Here is a 15,082-nt window from a genome sequence, read left to right as displayed (position 1 = left end):
GGGATGCTACCACCAACCTACACTGTCAGTAGCAACATACTTGATATCTGATAAGATGAAAATGTCCTTCATACCAATGCACTGAGTTAATGACATTGTCTGACTGTAGTGGAGCTACCTTTGAGAAAAAAATAACCAACAGAATCCTATGTCTGAAGACAGGAGGGGTCTGGTAGATTCCTTGGTCATCACCCTCTTTACTAAAGCATCCATCTTTCAATGTGAACTCAGTGCTGCCCCTCCTTTTACATCTCTATGTGTGACTCTCTCCTCAGCCTCTGGAGAACTGGACTCTCAACGAGAGCTGAGCAGGCACCAAATCATCCTACACTCCTTCTGCACCAGTCTGTGCTCCTACAGACTCAATCCCTCTCTCCTGCCCACACCACCTGAAAAATCACACTATTTTATAGCACTTAGGCTGATCTTCAAACTCCTTGATGAACTATTTAATAATAACACACTAACATTTTGAGGTAGAAGACCAGAAAATAAAGGGTCTTGTCAGCTTAATTAAAATTCAAAGATTTAATGAATTAATCACATATCAAACTCTGACTCCCCACATGAAACACTGACCCCTAATAAGAATCCTCTTTCATCCTCAGCTACTTTAGTAAACTGTTCTTCACTTATTTTCAGCATCTCTGACCCTGGTTGTGATCCGTCTCCTGGTTCTGATGTCTACAATTTGCTTTGCATCTTAGATCCTAGGCATCAAAATACTGAGATTTAGAAGGTCTATGAACCCAGAGAATCCCACCGAGTCTTACTCACCACAGTCCTGGGGAGGAAAATTGGGTTGACTTCCCTCAACCCTGCTGGCTTCTAATAAATATGAAACCCATTCCACACTGATGTCATCTAGAAGTGTTTGAGGAAGACCTGTTTCTTTTCAGTCCCAACTGCATCTGTGGTATGGCAGGCTGGATCACAGCTCTGGTCCTGAAGAAATCATTCGTTCTTGGGGCCACCCTGCCCAGCAGGCTCACCTGCTGAGGCCCATAACTAAGGGACAGGAAATAGCCTGTACTGTTCTCTGACTCCCTTACCATAGACAACTGGCCCTAGACAGTACCTGACCTTAAGGCAGACTTTTCCATGCCCACCCTTGGGACATTGCCTGGGCCTTCTTAATAGAAGTGGAAACATGACTGTTTACTCAAGTGTGGCCTTGGAGACCTCTGGGGACCCTGAGCCAATTACAATTAGTTGACTGATTCTCCAGGCACTATCTGCTCTCCACAGTTCTTTCTGTCCCTCATACACTGCCCAATCCAATGTGACCAAAGAGGTCCTCAAAACACATCTTTTCATACAACTTGTGCAGTTGAGTCAGTATATTCCTCATACTTTTTCGCTACCTTGACCCAAATCAAATCAGCCTATCAGACCATATTCCATGTCTTCCATAGCCCAAACAAGTTCACCATCATCCAAATGTGAACTTCTATCCAAGGAATTTCCATTTTCAACTTATTCACATGAGTGTGGATTATGTGTCCAACTAAAATCTGATGCTTTGTGTTGCTCTCAAGCAAATTCTACTTCAAAATTAGTAGTTCCTCTTTTATTCCCTGATTTTGCCCAAAAACAAAGCTAAAAATTGAAGACATTGATTTTTTTTGTCATTGTGTGTCAACTGGAATGCTTAGGTGAAAGAAAAGTTGACAGACAGCACAATGTTGTGCTGGGGAGCTTCTAGAAAATGTAAAGATTATCAATACTTCACAGGAGAAAATGAATACTAAACCTGTCCTAAAGTGGACAGATATCCCTAGAGCATGAAGTACATGGCCTGTCGGATCTGAGGGTTCAGCTCGAGAAGCAGGCATCATACGTCAGAATGCAGCACTCGGGACTGATCCAGCATGAGCATCACAAGTTGGACCTGCTAAGATGACCATGGGAAGTGCAATGCACAATGGCCTTGTGTCAGGAGGGTACCCCAGGATGAGAATGGCTTGTGGGGTGGTGACTTCTATCTACACATCTACACTGCTGCTCCCAGCAATCAAATGATCATCAGCAGTAAGGAGATCCGTGTGTACTGTACTGCACTTTACCAGTATATCTCATTAAATATCCCACTAGACGTTCAACACCAACTGGCACTTATTTAAAACAGATGGTGGTGTTAGGCCTCCAGAGATCCTCCCCACTCTCTGTAAAAAGGTTTCATTGCATATTGTTAAACTCTTGAGCATCTCACTGGTTTGTAAAGGCATCTATGAGAACTATACAGATATCACTTAAAGAGCTAGACAAAACACCATACAAAAGTGAGAAAAGGCCTTGTGGTTGTAGGAGCCTTGAGGTTGTTGGGTAAAAGTTCCAATGAGAAGAATGGGCAACTTCTCTGAGTTGTTGGCCCGAGAAGGTCCTTGAGGCCCCATACATTGTAACACTATTGCTGATGGTGTTGGTGGATGCTAGATGTAGATGGTGCATCTTATTGCTGAAGACATCACAGGCTTTGTCTATGAGACATGGAAAATAAAGCTAGGACTAAACTGGTAGCTAGAAGGCACCACATTGACGTCTGGAGGATAACTGTCACCACCAATTCCACTCAGCTATAGACCCCGTGTGCTTCATTTCCAATATGCCAGACAAGCTGTGTCCTCAGGTGCAATGGTAGCACAACTGTTTTGGGTGAAATGCTTGTCAGCTGAATTTGGGGTCTATTCCTTAAAACCACAGGAATCACAAAAGGTACAATAAGCCAGAAAGAGAAGGTCAGAGGTCCCAGTGAGGATGCTCCTACTATTACTTTCTTTTTTATTTATTTATTAAAGATGTCTGCCTCCTCCCCGCCACTGCCTCCCATTTCCCTCCTCCTCCCCGGATCAAGTCCCCATCCCTCGTCAGACCAGAGAGCAATCAGGGTTCCCTGCTCTGTGGGAAGTCCAAGAACCACCCACCTCCATTCAGGTCTAGTAAGGTGAGCATCCAAACTGCCTAGGCTCCCACAAAGCCAGTACTATTACTTTCTTAAGTGAACATAAAGTAACTGCCAAATTAGATTTTAAACATTCGCATTTGTGCTTCTCTCTCTCTCTCTCTCTCTCTCTCTCTCTCTCTCTCTCTCTCTCTGTGTGTGTGTGTGTGTCTGTGTGTCTGTGTCTGTGTGTCTGTGTATACTTATAGATCATTACTACTTTTAGGTGCAATTGTTCATAAAGAGATACTTCTTTTTTGCATCAAGAAGTACAAAGTAGATTCACAACTGTCTGTGCTTCTGAAACCACGTAACCGTTGCTCTGGCATAGTGGCCCAATACTATTTGTAAATGGAGAAAAACTTCTAACATTCATAGCACTCCCTTCAAGGTTCAGGAACAGCTGGAGATGAGGGAGCAGAATAAATGTGAGCCCCCCAAAGAGAAGGTCTAGTCTGTGAAGTTATTTCCTCTGCTTTTAAACTTTCCCTCCTTGAATACAAAAAGATGTTCCTTAAGGATCAGAAAGTAAACAAAAAAAATCTCAAAAAGTTCCTGAAACTACAAAGGTTTACAACAGCTTTCCCAAGTTAATATGAGCAGAGACAACTGCTAGGGATAAGAGACTGTCTCTGGCTGGCTCAGACACCTGCATGCTGTGCTGGGAAGTCCAGGATGTGGTTTCCTGAGTCATCACCCATACTGGGGTGGGCTTTTTGGAAATGCCTTTGAGCCAGCCACACTCCTGTAAGTAAATAAATTCCCTGCTTTGCTAAGGCAGAGTTGAGTGAAACAACTTCTTTGGTTTGTCATGGTTGCTCTATCTTAGGTTAACAGATGTTTGCTCACATCTGCCAAGGAAATTCACAAAACACTTTTCGAGTTGAGAACTGTATTTTTGCATCAATCAAAGAATACAACAAAATGTAACAAAATTGGTAATGCTGAGAAAGATTTAATGACATGGTATGTAAAATAAGTTCCAAACATAAGCATGATTAGTGGAATATTGTTATAATAAAATGTGATTCAGTTAGCACAAAATTTATCATGCTTACAAAAGTCAATTGACAGAGATACCTGCACTTTTCAACAGAAACCACTATTTAAATACATGGAAGTAAACAAAGTAATGAAAATCTGGTTATCAGAGAAAACAGAGATGAATAGAAAAAAAACCAGAGCCCCAATATCAACTTTCATGTGTCTGGTCAAACAATAAAAAGAAGCCTATTCCTTTGATTATTTCTAACATCAATTACTAATTTTCATGGAAATACAGATTATATTCTCTACAAATTTATGCATCAGGATATATACATATATGTGTGTGTATATATATATCTATATATTATAGATTTCTTTGAAAATTTCTCTTAGTTTACTCTTTGTGTAATCATTTTCCCTGTTCTTATCTGTATCGAACTGGAGAGGAATGTTGGCAGCTGCTGTAACAGATACGGTTCTAGGAGATCTTTCTTGCCTTGTTGCAGTGTGTGTAATTAACGGTTTTGCCTTTTTCTCCAAGAGGATAAGTGAGCCATCTCTGAAATTCACACTCTACATGAAGTAGCTCTGCTCATCATCAACTTCCTTATTCCAAGCAAAGAGTGGTAAGCCCGAATGTGAGAGGCCTTCAGATAGACCTTTAGTTATGACTGAAGCCAGAGGGGTTATGATACAGAGGGAAAATGGGGTGATATTGATGCCCCACTTAGTCCTGATGGTTCACATCCATGCACATGCATGTGACCCTACATGGACAGACTGTGCTATAAATTTTTTATAAAAGCATTAAGTTAGGAGAGAAAAGTGGTGTTGAAGAAAAGGGGAGAAATTGGAAGGAGGAACTGTGGGTGGATTTGATCAAAGCACAGCACATAAATGTATGGATATTAAATTAAAATGAACATACAGAAAGGATAGAAAGTCAGAGTGAAGTCATGCCCTCTGCCCGGGCTCACAGTGTCCACTGTGGGACACATTGGGAATCTGACTTTGAGTGTTGCACTTCAGAATAAAATGTCCTCTGACACTAAACTTGCCAAGAACCAATCCGGTTCCCATGAGTGCTCACAGTACACGCTTCCCTGTCAAGAATCCAGTCCATTTCCTCAAAAGTGCTCACAAGAAACCTCTCCCAGTCTCCTCTATGGGAAGTTGTGCCTGAATCCACACTTATGCTTGCTGAGCAGTAATGACAGACAGTAACCCAGAGAGCAGATCCCCAATCCAACTTCCAAACTAGGAAAGTCTTATGCCTCCTAGGGAAAGTTTTATTTTATTGTGTTAATTTATTTATTGTATATACTTACACACGTGCATCCACTTACACACAGTCATAGGACTTGTCTATCTCTTTCCACCACGAGAAATTGAGGAATCAAACTCAGATCAGCAGACATGACAGCAAGTGCCTTTGTCTGCTGAGCCATTCTGCCAGCCCAGGATTGTTTTTGTGTTTCTGTTTTATATGCTTTGACAGTTTCATGAATGTACATAATTAATTGTACTTGTTTACCACCCAGCCCCTTCTTCCACTGAAACCCTCTGGACTCACATACTGTAAAATATTTAACTGATCGTCTTTCCCTCTCTACCCCGTGGCTGTGGCTCTCCCTAGCACCCTCCACAGAGCCCCCTTCACATCCTTGTTCCTCAGGGTATAGATCAGAGGGTTGAGCATGGGGTTGATGATGGTATATAAAAGTGCAACAAACTTTCCTTTGCTCTCAGAATAGCTGTCCTTGGGTTGTAAGTATGTGTAGATGTCCGAGCCATAAAACAGAGAAACCACCAGGAGGTGGGACCCACAAGTCCCTGCAGCCTTTCTGCTTTCAGCCATTGACTTGATCTTCAGCACTGCCCTGGCAATCTGTGCATAGGAGCCTAGAATGAGCATGGCTGGAACCGCAACAATCACCACTCTGGCCACAAACATCTTGGCCTCTGTTCCTTCTGTGTCCTCACAGGCCAACTTGAGGAACACGGGCATCTCACAGAAGAAGTGATTCATTCGATAGCCACATAGGGGCATGGCCATCATGAGACTTGTCTGGATCAGAGAGTTCAAGAGGCCTCCCAACCAGGAGACAATAGCCAATGCCTGGCAGAGAACGGGGTGCATGATGGTCGTGTAGTGCAGGGGACGACACACAGCAGCATAGCGGTCAAAGGCCATCACCACCAGGAGCAAACTCTCTGTGGAGCCCAGAGAAAGAGATATGAACAGCTGAGCTATACACCCACCGTAGCTGATGGTCCTGTCCAGTCCATGGAGGTTGATCAGGAGCTGGGGCACAGTGCTGGTGGTGTAGCAGAGGTCCAGGAAGGAGAGGTGGGAGAGGAAGAAGTACATTGGAGTGTGCAGTCGAACGTCCATTCGAGAAAGAGCAATGATGGTGGTGTTGCCAAAGAGAGTCAGAAAGTAGAAAATCAAAATATAAGTAAAGAAGATGAGTTCTAGTTGAGGCCAGTCTGAGAAGCCCACCAAAATGAAACGTCCTCCCAAGCTGGTGTTGAAGTTTCTCATATCCTTTGACATGAACAAGTACTGGAAGGTAAATCAGGGCATCCTAAGACATCCTAAGACAGGGTTCATGTATAGTTTAGAGTATTGCTTAGGTACTCCTAAATCATGAGTTTTATTATCTGTTCTGCTATTCAGTTACATCCCTCCAGCCTTCTGGTCTTACTCTTTTCTACTTTAGGCATAATATCTCCACTAGAAATGATATCATCTGTATTTGAGCCATATCTCTGCTGCCTCCTTGTTTCTAGACTTTACCCCCGCCTCTCCATCATGTTCTCATTACATTGAGATATGGATCAACTCCATATCATGAAAATTGCTCTAAAACTAGTGTGAAACCAGTTGTGGGAAAATCAAAGGCATAGCCACACAAAGGAGGTCTGGAGTTTAGACCCACAACATCCACAGAACCCCCTCCTCTGCTCAGGACATCAGTCAGTTGTCAGGCTCAGTCGTGTCTTTGTTATCGTAGGACCGCATCATCAACTTATTGCACCAGCGTGGAGGTTCTTTCTGTCCTCTCATTCAACAACTTTATTACTGACTTGGAGATAGAAGTGGTATGAAAATTGGCTCGTATTGGGGAAACCCTGGTTTTCTTATCAGAACTGTAAACATATTCCATTATCGTTGACCCCTTCATATTCAGAGACACTCAGAAATACACAGAGAGATGAGCCTAGATACCAGTCTTTGTGATATGGAGCAGCAGCAGTATCAGATCTGTCAGTGCCCAAATGCTTGGAGCTTGACAGAATAAGTTAGATCAACACTATGTCATTAAAAGTTAATTTAAATAAACAAAATATGCTAAATCTCACCCAATTTCCCCTCCTTATAGTGCATATTCCACCTTCTCATCAGCCTCTGGAGAACCAAACTCTCATCGAGAGCTGAGCAGGCACCAAATCTTCTTTACTCCTTCTGCACCAGTCTGTGCTCCTACAGACTCAATCCCTCTCTCCTGCCCACACCACCTGAAAAATCACACCACATCCACTTTATCCCATTGCATTTAGCTGATCCTTGATGAAATATTTAATAATAACACACTAACATTTTGTAGTAGAAGACCAGCAAACAAAGGGTCTTGTCAGCTTAACTAAAATTCAAAGACTTTATGAATTAATTACATATCAAACTCTGACGCCCCACATGAAACGCTGACCCCAAATAAGAATCCTCTTTCATCCTTCTGCTTTAATATAAACTGTTCTTCGCTTATTTTCAGCATCTCTGACCCTGGTTGTTATCCGTCTCCTGGTTCTGATGTCTACAAATTGGTTTGCATCTTAGATCCTAGGCATCAAAATATTGAGATTTAGAAGGTCTATGAATCCAGAGAATCCCATCGAGTCTTACTCACCACAGTCCTGGGGAGGAAAATTGGGTTTACTTCCCTCAATCCTGCTTGCTTCTTTTAAATATGAAACCCATTCCACAACAATGTCATCTAGAAGTGTTTGAGGAAGGCATATTTCTCTTCAGTCCCAACTGCATCTGCAGTATGGCAGGCTGGATCACAGCTCTGCTCCTGGAGAAATCATTCTTTCTTGAGGCCACCTTGCCCAGCAGGCTCACCTGCTGAGGCCCATAACTAAGGGGCAGAAAATAGACCGTACTGTTCTCTGACTCCCTCACCATAGACAACTGGTCCTAGGCAGAAGCTGGTATATCATCCAACTTGACCTTAAGGCAGACCTTTCCATGCCCACCCTTGGGACATTGCCTGGGCCTCCTTAATAGAAGTATAAACATGACTGTTTACTCAAGTGTGGCCTTGGAGACCTCTGGGGACCCTGAGCCAATTACAATTAGTACTGGTTCTCCAGGATCTATCTGTTCTCCACAGTTCTTTCTATCCCTCATATACTGCCCAATCCAACGTGGTCACAAACACATCTTTTTATATGGTTTGTGCAATTCTTCATACTTTACCTACTTGGACCAAAATTGAATCTGCCTTTCTAGCAGACATATTTCATGTCTTCCATAACCCAAACAAGTTCACTGTCATCTGAATGTCTTCTTTACATGGAATTTTTGTCTTAAGTTTGTTAAGTTATTAAGTTCCATGGAAGAAAGACATTTGGATGATGGTGAACTTGTTTTGGTTATCGAAGACATGGAATATAGTCTGAAAAGAAAAGTTCGTTTACATGAATGTAGATTATTTTTCCAACTAAAATCTGATGCTTTGTATTGCTCTCATCCAAACTGTACTTCAAAATTAGTCATTTTACTTTATACCCTGATTTTGCCCTAAACAAAGCTAAAATAAAGATATTGATTTTTTTTTTAATCACTGTGTGTCAGCTGGAATGCCTAGGTGATAAGTGGGCAGACAGCCCAATGCTGTGCTGGGGCTGTCCTGAAAAATGTAAAGACTACCAACACTTCACAGGAAAAAATAATAAACCTGTCCTAAAATGGACAGATATCCCTAGAGCATGTAGTATTGGGAAATAAAGCTAGGACTAAACTGGTGGCTCCTCCTTTTCAGTTGCCTTTTGAGGAGCTAGAGGGCACCACGTTGACGTCTGGAGGAGGACTGTCACCACCAGTTCCACTCCGCTATACACACTATGTGCTTCAGTACCAATAGGCCAGACACGCTGTGTCCTCGGGTGCCATGGTAGCACGACTATTGTGAGTGAATTGCCTGTCAGCTGAATTTGAGGTCCATTCCTAAGCACCAACGGGATCACAAATGGTGCTTTAAGCCAGAAGAAGGAGGTCAGAGGTTCCTGTCAGGATGCTCCTACTATTATTTACTTAAGGGACAATAAAGCAACTGACAAATTATCTTTAAACATTTGTGTGTGTGTGTGTGTGTGTGTGTGTACTTACAGATCATTACTACTGTTAGCCTCAATTGTTCATGGGGGGGGGCTTCTCTTTTGCATCAAGAAGTACAAAGTAGATAGTCAACTTCATGTGCTTCTGAAACCAAGTAACTGTTGCTCTGGCATAGTGGCCTGATACTTTATGTAAATGGAGAAAAACTTCCTAACATTCATAATACTACCTTCAAGGTTCAGGAACAGCCGGAGATGAGGGAATAGAATGAATGTGAGCCCCCAAAGAGAAGGTCTAGTCTGTGTAGTTATTTCCTCTACTTTTAAACTTTCCCTCCTTGAATACAGAAAGAGGTTCCTTAAGGATCAGAAAGTAACCAAAAAAAAAATCCCAAAAAGTTCCTGAAACTACAAAGGTTTACAATAGCTTTCCCAAGTTTACATGAGCAGAGACAACTGCTAGGGATAAGAGACTGTGTCTGGCTGGCTCAGACACCTGCACGCTGTGCTGGGAAGTCCAGGATGTGGGTTCCTGAGTCATCACCCATACTGGGGTGGGCTTTTTGGAAATGCCTTTGAGCCAGCCACACTCCTGTAAGTAACTCCAAATAAATTCCCTGCTTTGCTAAGGCAGAGTTGGGTAAAACAACTTCTTTGGTTTGTCATGGTTGCTCTATCTTAGGTTAACAGATGTTTGCTCACAGCTGCCCAGAAAATTCACAAGACACCTTTCGAGTTGAGAACTATATTTTTGCATCAATCAAAGAATACAACACAATGTAACAAAATTGGTAATGCTGAGAAATGATTAATGATATGATATGTAAAATAAGTTCCAAACATAAGCAAAATTAGTGGAATATTGTTATACTAAAATGTGTTTCAGTTAGCACAAATTTATCATGCATACTAAAGTCTTTCAACAAAGATACCTGCACTTTTAAATATAAACCACTATTTAAATTCATGGAAGTAAACGAAAGTGATTGAAATCTGGTTGTCAAAGAAAACAGAGATGCAGAGAAGTAAAACAAATAGAGCCCCCAATATCAACTTTCACGTGTCTGGTCAAACAGTAAATACTAGCCTCTTCCTTTGCTTCTTTTCAATTTCAATTACTAATTTTCTTAGAAATATAGATTTTATTCTATATAATTTATGCATCAGGATTTTATTCTATATAAATATATGCATATATAAACTATGGAGTTCTTTGAACATTTTTCTCTTAGTTTACTCTTTTTATAATCATTTTCCCTGTTCTTATCTGTATCGAACTGGAGAGGAATGTTGGCAGCTGCTGTAACAGATACGGTTCTAGGAGATCTTTCTTGCCTTGTTGCAGTGTGTGTAATTAACGGTTTTGCCTTTTTCTCCAAGAGGATAAGTGAGCCATCTCTGAAATTCACACTCTACATGAAGTAGCTCTGCTCATCATCAACTTCCTTATTCCAAGCAAAGAGTGGTAAGCCCGAATGTGAGAGGCCTTCAGACAGACCTGCAGTTATGACTGAAGCCAGAGGGGTTATGATACAGAGGGAAAATGGGGTGATATTGATGCCCCACTTAGTCCTGATGGTTCACATCCATGCACATGCATGTGACCCTACATGGACAGACTGTGCTATAAATTTTTTATAAAGGCATTAAGTTAGGAGAGAAAAGTGGTGTTGAGGAAAAGGGGAGAAATTGGAAGGAGGAACTGTGGGTGGATTTGATCAAAGCACAGCACATAAATGTATGGATATTAAATTAAAAATGAACATATATAAAGGATAGAAAGTCAGAGTGAAGTCATGCCCTCTGCCTGGGCTCACAGTGTCTACTGTGTGACACATTGAGAATCTGACTTTGAGTGTTGCACTTCAGAACAAAAAGTCCTCTGACATACAAACTGGACAAGAACCAATCTGGTTCCCATGAGTGCTCACAGTACAAGCTTCCCTGTCAAGAATCCAGTCCATTTCCTCAAGTGCTCACAAGAAACCTCTCCCAGTCTCCTTCTGTGGGATATTGCAGCTGAATGCACACTTATTCTTGCTGAGCAATAATGACAGACAGTAACCCAGAGAGCAGATCCCCACTCCAACTTCCAAACAAGGACCAGCACTAAGGTTTTGTGCCTCCTGGGGACTGTTTTCTTCTGCTTTAATTTTTATTATGTTTATTTATTTCACACACACACATCCATACTTGTATGGAGGTCAGAGGACTTGCCTATCTCCTTCCATCATAGGGAACTGAGGAATCAAACTCAGATCAGCAGACATGACAGTAAGTGCCTTTGTCTGCTGAGCCATCTTGCCAGCCCAGGACTGATTTTTTTCTGCTTGTTTGTTTTTAGTTTCCTATTTTTATAAATTTGACAGTTTCGTTAATATGCATAATTATTGTATCTGTTTTGACACCAAACACCCCTCTCCCACTGAAACCCTGGACTCACATATTATAAAATGTTTCACTGATCATCTTTCCCTTTCTACCCCCTGGCTGTGGCTCTCCGTAGCATCCTCCACAGGGCCCCCTTCACATCTTTGTTCCTCAGGGTATAAATCAGAGGGTTGAGCATGGGGGTGATGATACTATAAAAAAGAGCAACGAACTTCCCCTCACTCTCGGAATAGCTGCCCTTGGGTTGTAAGTATGTGTAGATGGCCGAGCCATAAAACAGAGAAACCACCAGGAGGTGGGACCCACAAGTCCCTGCAGCCTTTCTGCGTCCAGCCATCGACTTGATCTTCAGCACTGCCCTGGCAATCTGTGCATAGGAGCCTAGAATGAGCATGGCTGGAACCGCAACAATCACCACTCTGGCCACAAACATCTTGGCCTCTGTTCCTTCTGTGTCCTCACAGGCCAACTTGAGGAACACGGGCATCTCACAGAAGAAGTGATTCATTCGATGGCCACATAGGGGCATGGCCATCATGAGACTTGTCTGGATCAGAGAGTTCAAGAGGCCTCCCAACCAGGAGACAATAGCCAATGCCTGGCAGAGAACGGGGTGCATGATGGTCGTGTAGTGCAGGGGACGACACACAGCAGCATAGCGGTCAAAGGCCATCACCACCAGGAGCAAACTCTCTGTGGAGCCCAGAGCAAGAAATATGAACAGCTGAGCTACACACCCTCCATAGCTGATGGTCCTGTCCAGGCCAAGGAGGTTGATCAGGAGCTGGGGCACAGTGCTGGTGGTGAAGCAGAGGTCCAGGAAGGAGAGGTGGGAGAGGAAGAAGTACATGGGAGTGTGCAGTCGAACGTCCATTCGAGAAAGAGCAATGATGGTGGTGTTGCCAAAGAGAGTCAGAAAGTAGAAAATCAAAATATAAGTAAAGAAGATGAGTTCTAGTTGAGGCCAGTCTGAGAAGCCCACCAAAATGAAACGTCCTCCCAAGCTGGTGTTGAAGCTTTCCATAGCCTTTGACGTGAACAAGTACTGGAAGGTAAATCAGGGCATCCTAAGACATCCTAAGACAGGGTTCATATACAGTTTAGAGTATTGCTTAGGTGCTCCTAAATCATGAGTTTTATTATCTGTTCTGCTATTCAGCTCACATCCCTCCAGCCTTCTGGTCTTACTCTTTTCTACTTTAGGTGGTCTATCTCCACTAAGAATGGTATCTCCTCTGTGTTTGAGCCATATCTCTGCTGCCTCCTTATTCCTAGACTTTAGCCACACCTCTCCATCATGTTCTCATTACACTGAGATTTGGATCTACTCAGTATCATGGAAATTGCTTTAAAACTAGTGTGAAATCAGTTGTGTGAAAGACACAGACTTATAACCTATGCTACACAAGTGAGAACTGGAATTCTGACCCTCAATATCCACATATCCTCCTCTTCTGCTCAGAAACACCAGTAAGTTGTCAGGCTCAATTGTGTCTTTGTTATTGTAGGGCCGCATCATCAACTTACTGCACCAGCGTGGAGGTTCTATCTGGCCTCTCATCCGACAACTTTATTACTGACTTGGAGATAGAAGTGGTAGAGAAACTGCCTCATACAGCAGAAGCCCTGGGTTTATTATCAGAACTGTAAACTTCTTACATTATTTATGAGACCTTCATATACAGAGACACTCAGAAACACACAGAGAGATGAACATACATACTCACCAGTCTGTGATGTGGAGCATCAGCATATTAGATATGTCAGTGGCTAAATGCTTGGAGCTTGATAAAATGAGTTAGATCAACACTGGGTCATTTAAAGATACTTTAAATGTATAAGAATGTATTAAATCTAACCCAATGTCCCCTTTTGCTTGCATATTCAACCTTCTCATTATCCTCTGGAGAGCTGAACACTCAACCAAAGCTGAGTGGGTACCTGAACTCCTTCTGCATCAGTCTGTACTTTCTCTGACTCAGTCATTCTCTCATGCCAACACAAACACCCACTCTAGAGCCATGACACCACATTTATTTGTTCCTGTAAATATTTATGGTGATCTTCAAGACTCCTTGATGATATATTTAATAATAACTCACAATCATTCTGCAGTATAGGATCAGAGAATACAATGAGTACAGTGTGCTTGATTGAAATTCCCACGCAGTACTTTGCCTCAAATTAATAGGAATCCTCTTCCATCTTCTGCCTGCCCCTCGAATAAATTGTTCTTCATTCAGTTTCCACAGTTTTAGACATGGTTCTGTTTTCTGTCTCCTGAATCTGGTGTCTTCAATTTTCTTTTCATCTCAGATACTAGCCATCTCAGAGATTGAGTTTTGAGAGGGACTGTAAAACCTGCATAGCTTACCAACTCTGTCCTCACTAAAGTTCTGGGTACGAAAACAATTGTGCTTACCTTCCTCAATTCTATCTGGAAGATCATGTGAGACCTATTCCTCTTTGGCCCTGATTTCCTCTGTGATGTGGAGGATTTGGAGGCCTGCTGTGATTGTAAATAAGTCTTATTTACATGTATGGCCATCTTCCCCAACAGTCTTGCCTGCCCAGGCACATAACTATGAAGAAGGAAGTGTCCTCTGCTGCACTCTGCTCACTTATCTAACCAAGACTAGGAAGGACCTGGTAAATTATTAAACCATCTTTTCCCCTCTGGACATTGTCTATACCTCTTTAACAGCAGTGGCAACAGAATTATTTATCACCTGTGGCCTTTGAGACCTGTGGGCCCCAATGTGGCAATTATAACTGGCTGGCTGGTTCTCCAAAATGTTCTTGCTATCTTCAGCCCCTCTATTCCACATACACTGCCTAGTCCAAGCCCCTATATTCACATAACACTGTCCAGTCTCAGCTCTGTTGGTAAAGGGGCTGCTTGTTTGTTCCCGCCCACCCAGCTAGCTTTGACCCAAAATAACCACACAGAAACTGTATTAATTAAATCACTGCTTGGCCATTAGCTCTAGCTTCTTATTGGCTAACTCTTACATATTAGTTTAACCCATTTCTATTACTCTGTATATCACAACAAGGTTGTGGCCTACCAGCAAAGTTTCAGCATGTCTATCTCTAGCAGCAGCTCCATGGTGTCTCTTGACTCTGCCCTTCTTCCTCCCAGCATTCAGCCTAGCTTTCCCTGCCTACCTAAGTCTCAGCTCCTCTACTCCCCTCACTGCACAGTCTCAGTTCCTCTACTCCCCCCACTGCACAGTCTCAGCTCCCCTACTCCCCACACTGCACAGTCTCAGCTCCTCTACTCCCCACACTGCACAGTCTCAGCTCCTCTACTCCCCTCACTGCACAGTCTCAGCTCCTCTACTCCCCTCACTGCACAGTCTCAGCTCCTCTACTCCTCCCACACACACTGCACAGTCTCAGCTCCTCTACTCCCCTCTC

The 15,082-nt window shown here is 42.6% G+C and overlaps 2 protein-coding genes across 2 annotated transcripts; both read right to left on the bottom strand.

Moving 5' to 3' along the window:
* Window positions 1-5,537: 5,537 nt before the first annotated feature.
* Window positions 5,538-6,473, bottom strand: LOC126511432 (olfactory receptor 10-like). The gene has a single exon (XM_050158583.1). It carries the CDS (start codon window positions 6,471-6,473, stop codon window positions 5,538-5,540), a length of 936 nt encoding a protein of 311 aa, XP_050014540.1.
* Window positions 6,474-11,750: 5,277 nt separating this feature from the next.
* On the bottom strand, window positions 11,751-12,686 carry LOC126511427 (olfactory receptor 10). Its single transcript, XM_050158578.1, has one exon. It carries the CDS (start codon window positions 12,684-12,686, stop codon window positions 11,751-11,753), a length of 936 nt encoding a protein of 311 aa, XP_050014535.1.
* Window positions 12,687-15,082: the final 2,396 nt, after the last annotated feature.

The sequence above is a fragment of the Alexandromys fortis genome, unplaced genomic scaffold, assembly GCF_014885135.2.
Source record: "Alexandromys fortis isolate MF-2015 unplaced genomic scaffold, M_Fortis_MF-2015_v1.1 scaffold_99, whole genome shotgun sequence".
NCBI lineage: Eukaryota > Metazoa > Chordata > Mammalia > Rodentia > Cricetidae > Alexandromys > Alexandromys fortis.
The sequence above is the reverse complement of the archived record's forward strand: the minus strand, read 5'-3'. Positions and strand labels throughout refer to the sequence as shown.

Coding starts and splice junctions, on each gene's coding strand:
- LOC126511432 (XM_050158583.1), bottom strand. CDS start 6,473: ATGAGAAACTTCAACACCAGCTTGGGAGGACGTTTCATTTTGGTGGGC.
- LOC126511427 (XM_050158578.1), bottom strand. CDS start 12,686: ATGGAAAGCTTCAACACCAGCTTGGGAGGACGTTTCATTTTGGTGGGC.